Raw genomic sequence first — 18,364 nt, 5'->3', positions numbered from 1 at the left:
CCTGCTCTACCGACTGAGCTAAAACAGCCACTCGGGCCTGAAAGTTTGAGCATTACCTGACATTAGTGCCTGATGCTAAGCTGTAAACAGATGCTGTTGGATGGGTTCAGATATAAAAGTCAATCGCTGAGCTTAAACAATCCAGTATAGCAATGCCATTACTGTGATTGAACATTTTGTTTTCTCGTTGGCAGGTTAAGCTCCATTGATACCAAGTACCACATCTGGAAAATGGGCGTGGTTCTGACTGACAATGTAAGTTTATTTTATGTGTACTGAAAGCACTTTGTATTCATAGCACCGTGGGAGAAATAAAGTGAAAAAACTTTTTAAAAAAAGTTTAAAGGAGCTATACACATTTTTAAATTATGATCAGGGTTTTGGTTATTAAAGTTATTCTTTAATGCAAGAGAGTGTTTAAAAACAATGCTAAATCTTCATGAGTCACAATAATATGCTAAACTCTACAATAACATTTTGTACATGCTAAAGGACAGATATACAAATATGCAGAGCAATGAAAAGTTTTTTATTAAACCATCATTTGTCACTAATGAATAGCCTTTTCTTTCCTGCAGTACTTTCTGTATCTGATCTGGTACGCCACCATGTCCGTTTTCGGACACTTCAACAACTTCTTCTTTGCTGCCCATCTGCTGGACATCGCGATGGGCTTCAAGACCCTTCGCACTATCCTGTCTTCTGTCACTCACAACGGCAAGCAGGTACTTAGTTCAACCAGCAGAGGAAGCCAGAGTACAGATAATAAGATCAATAATAATCACTCCATACTGGTGTCACAGAGCAGCTTTTTCTTATAACTTTCCTTTTTCTGAGCTCCTACTCATAACTAGAAAGCCTTACAATTAAGGAAATGATGTGGAGAAATACAGTTATTTTAGGCCCTCATCTTACATTGAGATACTTGTTTCTGCAAATAATCTGCATGTACAGTACGTGTGGTCTGTGGTAGATAATAGGGACAAAACAACTAGCATCGTGATTCGCATTTAACACCATGATAATCAAATCAAGAAATTATCTTTTGGAAAAAAGAATGGAGCTTTTAACTAGAAACTGTATGTTTATGAACATTCTCAGTCCTCCAGCTCACAGGATATCTAGAAATAAACATCATGAGAAATAAATTAATAAATAAAATTAAAGGGCGACAGGACTTGCTGTTTGCCTGATGGATAAGTGGCATAACTTCCTCAAGAATAATCTTTTGTTTTTCAGAAATTTCTTGTGACCAATAGGGAGTTGGAGTCATTCACACTTTATCAAACAGGGTTATCGTGAGAAACTGGGAAGTGAACATATTTTATGTAAAAAAAAAAATAAATAAAAAAAAAAGGTTTCGAGGTAGAGAAACTTGTATCTAGTGTCTTTCTTTATTTATTAGACAAATTAAAGATAAGATCGGTTTTGATTTACTTCTCACTATGATTTGAAAGTATGTAAGCTGGGAAGTCTGAGCAGTTAGCTAAAGGTTATGCATGACTGAAATAGGTCGCTAAAAGTAATGCTTAAACTGCTCAAATAATTAGCTAAATTGTTATGGATTAACGGTTGAAATACTTATAGACAGCCAAAAGCCTGGCTTTGGAGGTAGAGCGCATCATTCTTTAATCACAAGATTGGCAAGGTTGCTCCTGATAGGCAGGCCAGCGCTGTGCACCATCGGTGTATAAATGTGTGTGTGTGTGTGTGTGTGAATGGGTGAATGAGAGTTGAAAAATTGTACAGCGCTTTGTCCGGTAAGGGAGAAAGGCGCTATATAAATGCAGTCTATTTAAAAGAAATGGATAGTTAAAATAGTTAGCTAAAACGATTGAATAAAAGGGTTAGGGCTAGTGAATAAATGGTTGAATTATGGGTTGAAACATTTAGATTCTCTTTTATTTTCTATCATCTTTATTTTCTTTCTGACAGAAAATGCAACTGGCAGCATGCAAATATTAATGCAGAACAACAAACGGGTAAATTGCAGGTCACTGGTGGGGCATGAAGAAGTTCTGTAATGCCGTGAAGTTGATTCACTGAAGCCGCCCTGAGATCCTAAATTCAGCTCTAGAGGCCTTGAAAATATTGCAGTTATTTTGTGCATCACTTTCTCTTTTAAAGAAAACTGCCCTGATGTTGATTCCGTTCTCTGACGAAAAGCAACAGAGATTTCTCTCAAAATCTACATTTGAACAAGAAAAGGCGCTGGTGCCACCTCAACTCTCAGCTCAAATTGTGACTGGGAATAATTGAAGGTCAAATGAAATGATGTTCCAATCAATGCATGTGTAGTTCTGTATTTCAATTGACTTTGTCTCCTTCCAGCTCGTGCTGACTGTGGGTCTGCTGGCCGTGGTCGTCTATCTCTACACCGTGGTGGCCTTCAACTTCTTCAGAAAGTTCTACAATAAGAGCGAGGATGAAGACGAGCCCGACATGAAGTGTGACGATATGATGACGGTATGCCTGGCTACCTTCCACTATATATATTTATTTAGTTGAATGTTTGTATTTGACAAAGCTTTTATTTTGAATGTTTGCCTGCTGGCTGTCATCTTGGTATGAAAGCAGATCATGGTTAATGAGCTGTGTGCAGGATTCATTTTCAAAACTATAATCATGCACAACTTTTGCAAATCCAAAACATCACAAACTTACGACAGCGTATTAGGGCCGTTCTTCAGGCGTTATGCTTTTTATCTCCTTTTCTAGCGTTGGATGAAATTTCTAGTAGCACACTGAATCCTTAGTCACATTTAGTGCACGGTATATCGTTTTTTTTTCTTCTTTTTTGTGATATTGAGGACACACAATGAGATGCAGCTACCTTAATGCTTTTCATCTTAAAAAGTAAAGCTCTAAGTTACTTTCCTGTTTGTCTCTTGGCAGTGCTATTTGTTCCACATGTACGTGGGTGTGAGAGCTGGAGGTGGTATTGGAGACGAGTTGGAGGACCCAGCCGGAGACCCCTATGAGCTCTACCGCATCCTGTTTGACATCACTTTCTTCTTCTTTGTCATTGTCATCCTGCTGGCCATCATTCAGGGTACACCCTCTTTACTTTGTCATGCCATTTATCGGTGTTCATCATCCTAAAGCATAAATGCCACTAAAAATGTGTTCTAAGTCGTGCCTAGTTCTATGACCAACTGTCGCACCCTCCTTCAGGTTTGATCATTGATGCCTTTGGTGAGCTGAGAGACCAGCAGGAGCAGGTGAAGGAGGACATGGAGGTAAGACTGGTGCAGCCAGGGGCGAAACTGTGTGTGTATAAGGAGGAAACACTTCAGCCACAAAGTTCTTTTTTATTAAGTCATATGCTAATGTATAGATGTGGAAGAAAATATTGATACTAAGGGAGCTTTCATACCGATCATAGCTGGTTCAGTGTTAGTGTGGTTCGTTTGGGCTGGTGTGGAAGCTGTCAGTCGAACTCTCGGGCAAACTAAACAACCGGTCCGAGATCGCCTGAAAAAGGAGGATCTGGGATCACTTGGAGAGAGATTCTGGTGCGCTTCGTTTGTTGTGTTAATTAGATTTTATTATAGTAGATACTGTATGTGATGTTAACATTGTTTAATGAAATCAAGGGAAGCGATCCTATAAACAACGAACAGTAAAAATGAATGGAAATAATTTGGTAACCATGGTACTATGTACGTGTGTCCTACGTTACGAGAGTGTGGGGATTGAAACTAATAATCAGAAAGGGAAAAGGAGTTCAAACATCAGTGTGTTGGTGGCCGGGTTGTATTAGTGGTAGAGCGGGCGCGCCTATACTTGGAGGTTTGTGCCTTGACACAGGCGTCCAGGGTTCGGGTACGACCTGTGACAATTTCCTGCATGTTTCTCACCTAGCTGTCCTATTAATTAAAGGCGGAAAGAAGCCCAAAAAATTATCTTAAAAAAAATAAATAAAAAAAAACATCAGTGTGTTGTGTTCGTGGCCCTCTTTAAAAGTGAGGGAGACAACAGTTAACTATTTTCTCCTGTAATATAACGGTAAAAGACAGTTTGTCCCGTTCCTACCTGTTGGCCATTCGTATGTGAAGTGAAGTTGGATAAACCCATCAGTTTCAGTCAAATGCAGCATGATTTGCTTTCAGTCACTGCAATTTGAATTCCCCACGTGGGCCTATTCAGCAATTATGATGCAGGATGACGATTGCCATAACTGTCAACTTAATGAGTTACTGTCAGCTCAATGAGTTACTTGTCCAAGACTTTATGTCTCCAGTTCTTAATTATTATTATTGTAAAAAGTCAGTGTGAACATCAACCAGAACTAAAAGGCAAAAATGTCTTATTTCTCTGGGCCAAATGAAGGCCGACAGGTGTGAAATTGACCTATATACAGTAGAGAATAAGAGTATTACCTATAGGTTGACCTTCTGTATCCCTGTATCAAAATGAAAACAACCCCTCCTCTTCCTCTTTCAGACCAAATGCTTCATCTGTGGCATTGGGAATGACTACTTTGACCGGACGCCTCACGGGTTTGAAACCCACACCTTACAAGAGCACAACCTAGCTAACTATCTGTGAGTGCAGCCAAAACAACAACAAAAAAATCCGTATGTATTTCTGATTTACAGTGTGGACATTTTTTTCACACCAGTCATGTTCCACCTGTGTGCAGGTTCTTCCTAATGTACCTGATTAACAAGGACGAGACTGAACACACGGGTCAGGTACGTGACGAGTTTCCAAACGTAACTTCTCTACAGCATTTTCTTCTGTGAGATCTCATGTCTGATCAATCTTAAAACGGCAAAGGAAGGTTACAGAAACTTCAGTAGGTTTTGCTTGTGCAACATTTCAACCCACTTGTTATGTTACATAAGTAGAGCTTAGCAGGAAGAAGAAGCAAAGCGTGGGTATACTTTGCCTTTTTTATATTAACTTGTTATTGTCGTGCGCCTAAGATTCAAGTTTTTTGTTTTTTTTTGGGTGTGCACTGTTTTTATGTCACAAATTTAGCAGAATGAAAATAAAATTCTAAAGTGACTAAAGTCACAAAGCTGTGATTACAATTAAGTCTTGAGTGTTTCTGCAGAAAATAAAGACACTAGGCCTTATAGATCATTCAGTTGAGGTCCTAATGTATTAACCTAAGCCCTGTAGGATTTGGGAATGGATCATGGATGGTCATTAGTGACATATAACCCTATCACAGTCGGCGTGCAAGCGCTCTTTGCTAATTACTTTTGTGAAGTAAATATTGATCGTAACCCTTTAACTTTTCTTTTTTTTTTTATTAAAAAATATATTTTTTTTTTTTTTTTTTTTTTTTTTTATTTTTTTTTTTTTTTTTATTACTCTTTATGACTTTTCATCACTTTTTTCGACATATTTTTTTATTACTTTTTTCAACATACCATACCATGAATTTTTTCGACATACCATAAAAAAGTTATCATTTTTTTCGACCTACTATACTATGTTTTTACGACTTTTTTTGACATACCATACTATAAATTTTTTTGACATACCATACTATGACTTTTTTTGACATACTATACTAGGACTTTTTTATCATTTTTTTCAATATACCATACTATGAATTCTTTCGACATACTATACTGTGACTTTTTTATAATTTTTTAAACATACTATACTAGGACTTTTTTCTCATTTTAATAACATACTGACTGTTTTTGCTATTTTTTTGGCATACTTTGACTTTTTTGCCATTTTGATGACAATACTATGACTTCTTTTCTCATTTTTATAATATACTATGACTTTTTTGCCATTTTTATGACCTACCATAATTACTTTTTTTTGCCATTTTTATGACCTACTATACTATGCTTGTCTTCTCATTTTTATTACATACTATGACTTTTAAGCCATGTTGATGACATACTATACTATGACATTTAAAAAAAAATTGAGTGCCCCTCTAAATCTTCATAAACTGATATCAGATCTGTTTTTCCCCCGCCAGGAGTCCTTTGTGTGGAAGATGTACCAGGAGAGATGCTGGGACTTCTTCCCTACTGGAGACTGCTTCCGTAAACAATATGAGGACCAGCTGGGTTAAGAGAGGGCCAGCCTTGTGTTGTGCCCCAAACACGCCTCTCTACTTTCCATCTATCTGAAAGAGACACTGAACTTGACTTCACCCTGTTAACAGAACCTAAACACTTGCTGGAGTTTCTCTGCTGCCATAGTGTCGAGAAAAAAAAAAAATCATTCATTGTGAATTCTGATACACAAAAAAATAATTTTAAGAAAGAGATTTTTAGACGAACGACATTTGGCATTTCGGGTTTGTGCATCCAAGTCCTCTTCCTTGTTATCGAAAAATAGTCACTTACCATGACGCCTCTTTTATGCAAATTCTTCTTTTGATTCTGATTCACATTGCCTTTTCACTTGCTTAACCCCAACCTGTTGCACAATTTGTTGTGTGTAGACATTTGATACACGTGACGGGTTACAGCATGACAACTGAATGTCTGAATATGCACAATTTCTAGGTTAACGCCAGGATGTGTCACTTATTACCAAACCAACTGAATGGATGTCCTGCTAGTATTGATCACTGTTGATCCAGTTTGCATCACACGACATGAGTGAGACCTATCTGCCTTTTCAAACCTGTCCGATGAAATGAGTTACAGATGATGGTTCTTCCAGGACCAGCGACGACTCACTTTAGGTGTTTATCAAGTGCCAATGTGCCTTAATGAGAAACTATGCAAAATACATTTATCATTTTTGTCACTCCTGACACAAGCAGTGCTCTAGCTCTGGATTACTTACAAGCAGATTTAGCTCAAGCTAGTTTTGTGGCTTTTAAATTATGAAAAGAGAAAACATTTGTTGTATAAAATCTAGATGATCCTTGTGTAAATGTTGCTTCGTTTGGTTTGGTTTCTAAGCTGTGGTGTCCTGCCCACCTGCACTTCTCTCCACAGTAGAAGAGCTGCCACACAGAGAAAAACAAATATATACCTGGTTTAAGGATTTATTGATGACACAATTGTTAACTGCTATTGTATGGCCATTTGTATGTATGTAGTAGCTTTGGTAAACCGCATTTCTTTTGATGAGAGGGAGGAAATGAATAAAGTAATTGACGCAATAAAGCAACGTTTCACTATCTGTCCGTCCCTTTATTTCAGCTGAGTTCCTCCGACGGTGCTGTGTAACTTTTACGAACAGAATTTTTCCTCTGAAACGTGCAGCAGGAACATTTGGACACATTATCACAAACATGAACTGTCTTTTATACCTTTAAACATATATGACCGCCACTTGTTAATCAGTATAAAGCAGAGGCCAGGTGAAAGTGAAATCCAACTTTCAAGTCCTTAACAAACATCTGTCCAGCATGTAAACTTTATAATTGGTTTCCAAGGTTGAATTCAAAACCAAAGTCCAATTTTTTTTATATACATCTTCTATCTTTAATCAAGTCCTTTCCTTGGTGCTTGGTGGTCAGGAGATCATGCTGTCGAGCCAGTTCTCCAGGTCCTCCTCGCTCATTTCCTGCCTGACGGAAGCAGACTTCGGAGTTGTAATGTCTTTGTCTTTCGTCTCCATCTTCTTTTCTATCACCTCTGGTACCACCTCCTTCACTTCCTTACAGGCTGCAGATTGAAAGAACACGGTGGGGAAAAAAAGGTCATACGTTTTGAACGTAGTACTCAATATTTTGTGTAAAACCCTTAAATGCTAAAGTCTAATTTCTGAAAGTGGACAATGATTTAAAGACTAGTCAAATGGTTACAAGCTCCAGCACTCATTAGACCTGCTGTCAGTAAGAGGAACAGCAAAAAGAAGTGCAACTTCACCGAGTGCTGCATTGGTGATGTTCTCCCAACAGAACCAGAACAGTTGTTATTACCCACAACTTTTTATAGTGTCCAAATCACTAATTCATCACATGCACCTGTAATAATTACGGACTTTATTACATTTCACGAATGTCAAAAAAAAGGCGATAAAAGTCATTGTATGGTATGTCATAAAATATATCAAAAAAGTCATAGTATGTCATATAAAAGTCAAAAAAGTCATATAGTATGTCATAAAAAATGTAGTCATATTGTAGCGTGTCATAAAATGTCCAAAATTCATAATATAGTATGTCATAAAAAGTAAAAAAAAAAAAAAAGTCTGTATATTGTGACATAAAAATTAGAAAAAAAGTCATAGTATACTATGTCATAAAGTAAAAAAAGTCATAGTATAGTATGTCATAAAAAAGTAAAAAAAAAAAAAAAGTCATAGAATAGAAGGGGTGTGAATCTTCACTGGTGTCACTATTTGATTACGATTATCCTGTCAACGATTCAAATTGATATCACGATCCATCACCTCCTCAAGGTTATTATAAATTGCTACACGTGGTTTTCATCAACAAATTCAAGCAGTCCGATATATACGAACTCCCCGTTTTATTTTATTTGCTCTTTAAAAAGACGCTACCTGAATGCAGCTGAGTCGGAACACAGCAGACACCAGACAAAAGCCAAAAACAAAAAAAGCAGCGACCGGAAAATCGACAAGTAAGGCAATAATCGATTATGGTCTGTCACTCCATCGATGCAGAATCGTCCAGGTCCGCATCGCAATGATTAATTTCAACACCAATGTCAAAAAAGTCATAGTATAGTACCTCATAAAAATGAGGAAATAAAAGTTGTATTGTAGTATGTTATAAAAATGTAAATTTCATTTCATTTTCATTTTATTATTTATCTCGAACAATCAACAATGTTGCAAAATAAAACAAAAAAAATTAAAACCACAAAATAAATCATAGTATAGTATTTCATAAAAAGGTTTTTAAAAAGTCATAGACGTATGTCTTAAAATGTGTAATAAATGTCACCTCAACTTAAAAAAGAACGAGTTAATTAGTGAATTTCGAGGTGCTGGTAGGTTGCCTTTGGACAGAGCCAGGCTAGCTGGTTCCCCTTGTGTACAGTCTTTATGCTAAGCTAAGTGGCTGTTAGCTGTAGCTTCATAGTTACTGCACAGACACGAGTGGTATCAATCCTCTCTTCTAACACTCCCACCAAAAAAAACAAATAAACAAATTTCCCAAAATGTTGAACTTAAATATATTTGAGTTCTCAAATAACACATGCTGATCAGACTCACCTTTCCCTGGAACTGCACTCTCTTCGTCGGCGACACTGACGGACTGGTTTCCTGAAACACCCGAGACTGGTTTCTGTAAACCGAGCAGCAGGTCCAGCTCTTCGTCGCCATCCTCATCCACCGCCGGCTCTGCAGCGCTCGAGGAAACCTGCGAGTCGGAGCCCGACGCTGGGTTTGAAGCCGTGGGGACTTTCTGGTTGGTGCTGAGGACTTTGAAAGGTGCAGACGGAGGAGTGAATGTGGCTGTTTTGGGCACTTCCTGTTTAGGTGCGATGGCCATAGTGGGCAGCTCTACTGGAGTAGAGACCTGAAACAGGATTAGTGTAAAAACAAATAAAACACAGAGCATGTAGTGAGTTTATCAACATTAGGGCTGGGAGATACGGAGAAAATCAGATATAACAATATTATTGACCAAATACGTCGATATCGATATTGCAACAATATTGTAGGGTTGACAATTTGTGTTTTCACAAAATATTTTCTACAATGACATTTTAGATAAATAATCATCAATAATGTGGTAAGCAGTTTCAAGGGAAATTATAGAGAGAAAAAATAAAAAGAATTCCAGCTATATACTGACTATGTTTACATGTGTGCACAAATGTATGTGTGATGTTAAAAGAAATCTATTTAGACAACGTAATTGTACATCACGATATGACTCCATTGAAAGACGAAAAATCAAAAACCTGCAGCCAAAGTCCAAAATGAAGTTCGACCAGTTTTTAATTGGAGTTCTTGCAGTAAAGATGCAGACAGACAGCCTACCTGATGCAGCTCAGCCTCCAGGTTGAGTCTCTGATGGAGGGGCACTTGCTGAAGGATCTGAGCGAGGGCTGGGAGGTCCACAAACACGGCAGACATCTAGAGAGCATCCAAAAAAACAAACCGTAGAAGCGGCCACTGCTTTTAGATTCAAGGTGTCTCAAACTAAAGTAACCCACAAAATTTAGAGAAAACTGACTGAGAATTTAAAATCTACAGCCACATTTTAAAGGACAATTACGGCGTAAAATGAACCTGGGGGTTAATAACATATGTGTACCGAGTCCAACGTTCTCTGGGACGTGTTTTCATGCTAATCGAATGCGTCTCTAGCTTTTAACAAGCTACCGCAAAACCGGTGGTTAGCTGCTAACGCTAGCTTTCGGGGAAGAGGGTAAATCACTATTTTCTACCACTAACAAGGCTCAAAATAGCACCACACTTCCACGGTAGCATAATAAGGGTCCTACATGTAAACCGAAACATTGAGAACTTTGTAAGTGTACAGACCGTTAATTAAAAAGATAGATTATAAAGACTGTAGCGTTCGTGTTTACATTCGGCCGCCATCTTAGAAAACAGTCATGAGTAGAAACACGTACACATATGTTATTAACCCCTAGGTTCATTTTGCGCCGGAATTGTCCTTTAAGCCCACAGGATCTTCATCAGGGTATAAATTCAAAAGTCAAACTATAATTTCAGTATTAGGGTTCAATGTTAAGTTTTTTTTTTTTTTTTCACTTGTCACAGTGAAAATTTCTTTTACTTGCACCAAAGTAAATTTAACTGGCCCCTATAAAAAATGTTTTGTATTGTTTTTTTAAGAAAAAGTGCCAAAAAAGTAAAAATAAAACATCAAAATGTCAAAAAGCGTAAAAAAAAACAAATTGTCGAAAGCATCAGAAAACAATGTCGGAAAAAAAACTAACACACAAAATTCTTGATTGGCCAGCAGCACATTCAAATCAAACGTGGGCAAGGGAACGATAACGTCATTTACGATACGATGATGCCCCAACGGGCAAGTGCGTTGTTAAAGTTACTTGCCCGATGTGGCGTTTTGCTTGCCTCGGGTCATCAGGCCCCTGGGGGATGTGAAAACTGTTTGTCAAAACTTCTGTGCAACATGTTAGATCTTTTGTAATTGTTCTACTGTAAGTAGCCTACCAGTGCAGGTCAGTACTCCTTTATACAAAACACTGCAGCTCTGACTGTACACAAGAGGTGGAAAGAGTTCAGGAACTGTTATATGATCAGTGTTTGATGCATTGTTTTGTATCCACTGACAGACAAATGCTGGTAGAGTCAGAATAAATGTCAAATTCAAAAGCTATCAATTTCAAGATTATAGAGAATCTTATAATAATATAAGATAATAATAATAATATAATAATACATTTATTTTTGGTAGTCAATTTTATAGTTTGATCCTAAATGTTTGTATCCAATCTTGGGAGAAAACAAAACCAGTCCTGAAAAACTAAACGCTAACCTAGGTTTGATCTTCACACATCTCTGTTTGGTCTGTACTAGTCCTGGTCTTGAATGTGACCACGCTGCCTAATTATTATCGCTTCGGTATTTTTAGAAAAAGCCATAATGATGAGGCTGCATGGAGGGGTCAGACTTGAAACTGCTTTACAAGAGAAAAAAAATATGTGCAACTGGAAGTAAAGACGAACTAGCAGCTCGTGTGTAGTATAATTCAACAGTAATTGTCGAAACATTGCACTCATGGTGGGAGGGAAAATTCAGTGGATCACCAGTCAGTAGGGCGGAACGATTTTTTTTTGGGGAATCAAATTGTGATTTATATAGATATTGCGATTATAGTTCGACACGCAATAAAAAAAAAAAAAAATGTTTAGCTCAAGTTAAATATTCATTGTGTAACAGATAAAACATGTCATGGAGCATTAACATGAGACACCATCAAAACGGCTCTATATTCTTGTGCAAGGATGAGAACGTAGATATGCATTGCCAGCAATAAGAGTTTTTCTTTTAATAGGCATGGAACATTGAACAATCAAAAAAGTACTTTCCTGTAAACTGAAACTTCTGATATTCCTCATATCAGTTCAATAGCAGCATCTACATACTGCACCTTCTACCATCATGTTAAATAAAGTAATACAAAACAAATGAAAAATCCACTGAAAATAGGACATTTCTGTAAACGATCTGTGATATGTAACATTATTCCAGCATGCATCTTGTGAAAGAACAGTGAATAATAAAAAAGAATACAAATTGTTAAACCAAATGTTAAGACCAAACGTTCAACTAAATATTCACAGTCGATTAATCACGGTCTTCACGATTAGCTAATTGCATTCTTTCATATCGCGATTTCGATTCGAAAACGATTAATCTTTCAGCCCCAACAGTCCCTAGGATTCATCCTCTGGGAAACATGAATTTCTGTACAAAATTTGGTGCCAATCTATCTGATAGTTGTTGAGATATTTCAGTGTGGCCTAAAGTGTTGGATCCAACGACAAACAGACTTGTCGCTAGCGAGCTAACAATGCTACATTAGCGCTTTCTGCTTTTTTAACTGTTGTGCATTTTAAATCCAGATGTAATGCTTGTTTGAGGGATTCATACTTTAAAAGTGGGTTAAATCAAAGACAAAAACGATGCAGAATGCTGCCGATTGGGTAGAATATAGATTTACCTGACTGGCTGCAGATGAGTCCATCTCCCAGTCCTTTTCTTCTGAAAACCGGAATTGAGTGAACGAATCCCCTGAGAAAGACACACAGGAACAGGATTTGACATATAACCACTGCAGTCAACATCCTGCAGGACTGCGGTCTGCTTTAGTTATCAAAACAATACTTATCTCCCTTAGTTTATTCATTTCTCTCAAGTACAAAGACAACTCCAGGCTCATGTAACCCGAGCGGCCTTCACACCAAACCTTCAAATGTCTGAAATGCCAAAGCAGTGTTTCTCTGTAAAGCAGTCCATGGCTTTGTGTAAACTGTTGATCAGTGTGAGAGTGAAAACAGGGCGAAAATGTGACAGCACTTTGCTTTCAAAACATCAACTGGCTAAGGGCTCTCGTAGCTACAAGGGAACTGAGGCTGTATTATTAATAAGCACAAACAGCAGCAGCCCCACACGTTTGGGTAGAGACATTTATTTTCAGAGCTGTTAGACACAGATGATCCAACTTGGCATCATGACTTTGCGTAAACATACACGCCACTTTCCTAAAGCCAAATGGCGTGTTATTGTACGCATTTTCAGCTATCCACCTGTCTGTCTACGCTGTATACAGCAGATGTAAACACACCCACCACGTGGCCTCGCCACGTTGCGTGTTATCGCGAGAACGCGACGTACTATCGCGAGAACAACGTCACACGCCTGTTAAAAAAAAAATGGTTGGGTTTAGGAAAAAAACACAGGGAAAGGCTTTAGTAACAAAACAGTGACAAAAACACGGAAAAAATGACAAAAACACGCTTAAGCCTGGTTCACACGGGACGATTTTAAAATTGTCGGCCGATTTTCCAATCCTGAGAGACCCCACACACGGTGATAAAAAAATCACGGGTCTAACAGTTTTGGTCGTACAGTGTGTGGTGCGCAGCACACGGCAAAATCAACACATCACACACGAACCGATTTGACTCCCGAGCATTCCCAGGTCAGACGGGAAATCTCGCAAAATCCCTCGAGATCAAACGTGACTTCAGAGTAAACAATCATTGCGGACGAAGAGGATGCAGTGGCGATAGTTTGTAGTGTGTTTTTAACCGAAAAGAAACGTTATCAAAAGAAAAGGCGATGGTCAAAGAAGACAACGCGAGCATGGACTATACTTGCTACATCATGATATGGAGGTGATTTGTTTTTTCTCATAGAAATGTCGTTAGTTATTACACAGATTAATAAACGTTCATATATTCGTTTCCATGTACTCTGGTGGACTGCAGTTGTGGATGTAGTTATGCCCATCGACTTCATTTATTTTACACAGGCTGCGTGCTCGTTTGTCCCCGGGGGACACCACACGCACAATCGAGAAACAGTAAATCCAACATGTTGGATATCCCGATTTGAGATCGGAGCGGTCCCGACGTCCTTCCGAGCAGACGAGAGCAGTCTTAACACACCACACACGGCAGGAATATCTGATCAGATTATTTTACGATAATCGGAGCATCCTTAAGATTGTCGGGAGGGGTGAATCGGGGCTAAAATCGGCCTTATTATCCTGCCGTCTGTACCAGGCTTTAGGAAAACAATAAACGGTTGGGTTTAGGAAAGAAACATTGGATAAGGCTTAAAAAATAAATAAAAAATAAAAAAAACGGCTGAAAAATCGCCACACGTGGGACGCGAACCCGGCTCTCCCGGGTGAAAGTCCTGTGTTTTACCCATCCGCCAATGGCGGCCGATTTGCATTGATACACACGCTAAAATGCGATTATGCGTCTTGATAACACGCCAAAACGGCATACAAATTGGCGTGTCATACATACGCCAATTCATGAGATCAGTCTGGATGATCAAATGAGAAAACTGTCCAGAGGAAACTTGTGTTTGGTACAGAGGGAAACGATGTATGAGGAGTGGCTGACTCCAAACACAACACATCCGGTGCCGGGTTAGCTCAGTTGGTAGAGCAGGCGCACATATATCAGTGTTTCCTCTATGTTGATATGACCGCGGCAGGCCGCCACGGTAAAATTTATGCCGCCACGGTATCAGAAATAGGGCAGACGCACAACAGGGTTTCCGCTATGTACACCGCGCACCGCCACTCCTTCAGCTGTTCATGAAAAGTCATTAAGTCATAATTACACGTTTTCCAGGTTAGTGGGGGTGCATACCGCTCAAAACCAACATGAAAAAGTAGGAAGTAATGTTCACTCAGCGTTTTGTTTTGTTGTTAAACTGTGTGTAAAATGAGCGGTGACATTAAATCACCCTATGGTACCGTCTATTTGCTGGATGGTTTCAAGGTAACAGTCGGTAGCTAACATTAGCAGATAAGCCCGTACTCTTTGATGTTCAACAGATTTATAACTATTAAATCAGCAGTTGCTTTTTCCCCCTATTATGTCCTGGCTAACAAAGAAAAGCTACTTCGCAGGTTTCAAGCCAATCCATGGAGGTGTCATGCATCTCAAAAAATAAAGAGACATAAAGGTCTGAGCTCCAAACAATGACTGAATTGAATGCATAAAGTAAATCTGAGCAACACTGTAGTGGATTATCAAAAGGCGCCTGGGGCAAAATAGCCTTGAAAACGTTAAATGTGGATTCAAAAAAATTTGGGCTGAAACTCACACCAAAAAAAGTACAAGGAATCACAACAGGCAATAAATGCCCAAAGAGATTGTTTAAAATGTATTTTTCCCTCCAATATTTTTCCAGGCTGTAGCTTCACATTTGAAGTACAATACTGTACATACATGCAGTATGAATGAGTCTCCTGCAGGATTCCTTCTAGTGCCTCGGTAAGCAATTTTCACAGCCAGTAAAATACTGTTAAAAGAAAATGTATTTAATAACCAGCAACCGAATTTAAGGATGGGGATGAGGATGTGCTATTCTCACTTGCTGAAATCAAAGCATGCTGATGCTGAACAGTGTGCAGGTTTGGCAGCTCTGTTACAAGCACAGCGGACTCTGCTCAGTCTGTCACACACAGATGGACGGTCAGTGGGAGACCTGGCGGAGTGGCTGCAGTCAGGCACAGCCTCTCGTTTTGTTACATTAAAAAGACACTCGGGCCTTTCAGGTGGGGACCCTGAGCACCATCTGCGCCTGTCCTTGATTGCCTGGCTCTACGGAAAGTAAAAGGGGTCAAGAAGAAGAGGCTGCAGGAGGGCCGAATCCCTGCTGTCAAACAGGCAGAGAAAAGATCATTTATGAATAGAAGCATTATCGAGGTTACAATGACTGTGAGGCAGGCGGATAAGGGAAGGGAATGGGAATGTCAGCTTTATGTGATTGCTAAAGGGTTGGATGACTTCATGCTGGGGCACACGGGTGTCTGTTATCGGGAAGATCGACTAATTTTTCATCCTCACAGGGGAGGATTTGAGCATAGAAAACCTGGATTTGGTGGACGTAAAATCGAAACCTTAAACCTAATTCACAAGACAGGTGTTATCGTAAGCAGATCAAACATCGTTTGCTTACAATGTCCTGAGCACATCCCCTTCAAATAAGGAACCAGAGGACCATTAACTTGGTGACAAAGTCAAAGATCCAATCATGTGAACACGATGAGGCCTGTTGAAGTAAAATGAAACTCAAAATGTCACAATCGATTTATAAACACTACCACCTACCTGTTTGATAGTATGTTACCAAAGAAATATTGGCTAATTAATGCTTTAATTAGCTTTATAAAGATTTTGTCTTTACATACACTTCTGAGGCACTAATATATTTATTTTTACTAGGACTACAGTTGAAAATTAGCCGACTGGCTAACACTGGCGCTTTTACAGAAATGTTGATTAATGTGCATTGTCCTAATCATATAAACTTACAACATTTACATTTATTTTATTAAAGCAGTGGTTTCCAATCTTGGCTTGGCTTGTGATCGTTTAACACGATGCAAAACATCTACACAGGTTGCATGTGTCTATGAATTGTTCAACCAAGAGTAAAGTTCCCTTTTCAGATTGGTTTATTTGAATTGTTTTTAGACTCCTGAAGAGGTAAAAATATCTAATATTCCATTTAAAAAAAAGCATTGATTAGAGAAAAGACAGAAAACTAATTAACAAATGGTTATCACCTCTATCTGGTTACACATGGTAACACACCCTCCCCCCCCCCCCAAGTTGGGACCTACAACCATTAAAGAAAGGTACAATATGCAAATCCAAATTAATACCAAGAAATGTTAGAACAGAAATGCCAAAAATATGTTTGAGGTGATTTAGAAACAGCATCAGTATAAGAGAGTTTGTCCACAAGTATATTATAACTGTAAAATCAAGTGTCAATCACGAACACATAAAAATGTATGATATATGTATGATATATATATATATATATATATATATATATATATATATATATATATATATATATATATATATATCAGATTTTCTTTAAACTATATATTATTATATCTATACAGACCTTAAAAGTTCCTTATTAGTCGGACTATAATTAAAAGATCAGAATTGAACCCAAGGGGGTAAATTAAATTAAATGTTTTACGTACTACAGCAGCGCAAGAAATAGACCTGACAAAGATAGTAAAAAGATAAAGCAAAAGAGAAGATAAGTGGACCTGCACCATGAATCAATATAGAAAGCTAAATACAGATGTGAACAGGCAGAGCAAAGTAAACAACTGAAAATAGAGAGAGAAAAATCAAATGAAACTCATCTAGTATCGTGAGTGTCTCCCATTTGATGAGGTATTGTGATCTAAAGATTATGTCTATTGTGTGCAAAGACAAATGTCATCAAGCACAACATAGTTTCAGAAATATAAATCGCTCCGAGAATGCAAACTAGGACCTGATCAATGTATCCTCTAGGCTAATATTATTGCCATATCACAAACATATTGGTATCTGCATAAACTGTACTGTATGTTGGCAGATGACAAATTACAGCAATACATTATTTGTAGGCAGCATTTATTTTTATATTTGCCCTTCATCTTTATGAACAAATGTCTGTGTTGTTATTATATTACGATTATGAAGTCGATATATTGTTGTCCAATTCACATTGTTCTCAAATATCGGTGTCAACTAATTCAGTTCTTCTATTTCCTCTCATGGAAACAGAATGATGCATTAAAGAGTCACTTTAACATTTAGGCAATAGTTTGCGATACATCATGAAGTGCAGGAAAACCTGTATAATCATGTCATTCAAATGTTATTATGTCCACTCCGGTGTTAATGGAACAACTCCAGGATTAAGTGCGAGACTTCCCCTGGGGGTAAATCCCTCTTGTTTTGTCGTTGTTGTTGCTGTTCACAGACCTAACTTAAACAACTCTGTGTTAAAAAGGAAATCTGCATCGAGTAGAAATTACCCTTCAACAGTGGCCTCTCACTCTCATGTTCACTATTTTTTCCAACTCCTGCTCCTCTCTGGTTAATATCTTCCCAGACCCTAATCCTCCTCTTCCACTTCCTCCTCCACTGTCTCCTTCAGTCTGTCTCAAACACACAGAACCGCTGACAACATAAACTGCCTCCCTCCTACACCTCACAGCCCAGTGCAGCCCCTGATCTATGTCCATGGAAATACCATCCCAGGTAGTTCAGAGAGCGCTGACACAACCATGGCAACAGCTGCCGGTGAGGATGAGAGAGACTTCTGTCCAAGCTTCAGAAGACAGAGAGAGAAAGAGGAGGAGGGGTGTATGTGAAGACGAGGGGAATGAAGAGAGTGAAGCCAACTCTTCATTCTTGCTCGTCCAAACAGATGTGAGAGACTTAAATCCCTTCTC

General features: G+C 38.5%; 2 protein-coding genes across 9 annotated transcripts in view; one reads left to right on the top strand and one right to left on the bottom strand.

Annotated features, from left to right (window-relative positions):
- Positions 1–7,119, top strand: part of ryr3 (ryanodine receptor 3) — a 127,704-nt gene extending 120,585 nt beyond the window's left edge. For all 8 annotated transcript variants that reach the window (XM_039781518.1, XM_039781516.1, XM_039781517.1 and 5 more), the window contains 8 exons: positions 195–255; positions 579–725; positions 2,332–2,466; positions 2,896–3,052; positions 3,175–3,239; positions 4,447–4,547; positions 4,646–4,697; positions 5,957–7,119. In XM_039781518.1, the coding sequence (XP_039637452.1) occupies positions 195–255; positions 579–725; positions 2,332–2,466; positions 2,896–3,052; positions 3,175–3,239; positions 4,447–4,547; positions 4,646–4,697; positions 5,957–6,052 (814 nt within the window). In that variant the 3' untranslated portion in view covers positions 6,053–7,119. The remainder of the gene's footprint in view (positions 1–194; positions 256–578; positions 726–2,331; positions 2,467–2,895; positions 3,053–3,174; positions 3,240–4,446; positions 4,548–4,645; positions 4,698–5,956) is intronic.
- Positions 7,110–18,364, bottom strand: part of aven (apoptosis, caspase activation inhibitor) — a 40,567-nt gene continuing 29,312 nt past the window's right edge. The window contains 4 exon segments of the mRNA XM_039781522.1: positions 7,110–7,607; positions 9,127–9,433; positions 9,901–9,996; positions 12,581–12,651. Coding sequence (XP_039637456.1) covers positions 7,456–7,607; positions 9,127–9,433; positions 9,901–9,996; positions 12,581–12,651 — 626 coding nt within the window. The 3' untranslated portion in view covers positions 7,110–7,455.

The sequence above is a fragment of the Perca fluviatilis genome, chromosome 18, assembly GCF_010015445.1.
Source record: "Perca fluviatilis chromosome 18, GENO_Pfluv_1.0, whole genome shotgun sequence".
Taxonomy (NCBI): Eukaryota; Metazoa; Chordata; class Actinopteri; order Perciformes; family Percidae; genus Perca; species Perca fluviatilis.
Note: the sequence above shows the minus strand (reverse complement) of the source record. Positions and strands in the feature narration are given on the sequence as shown.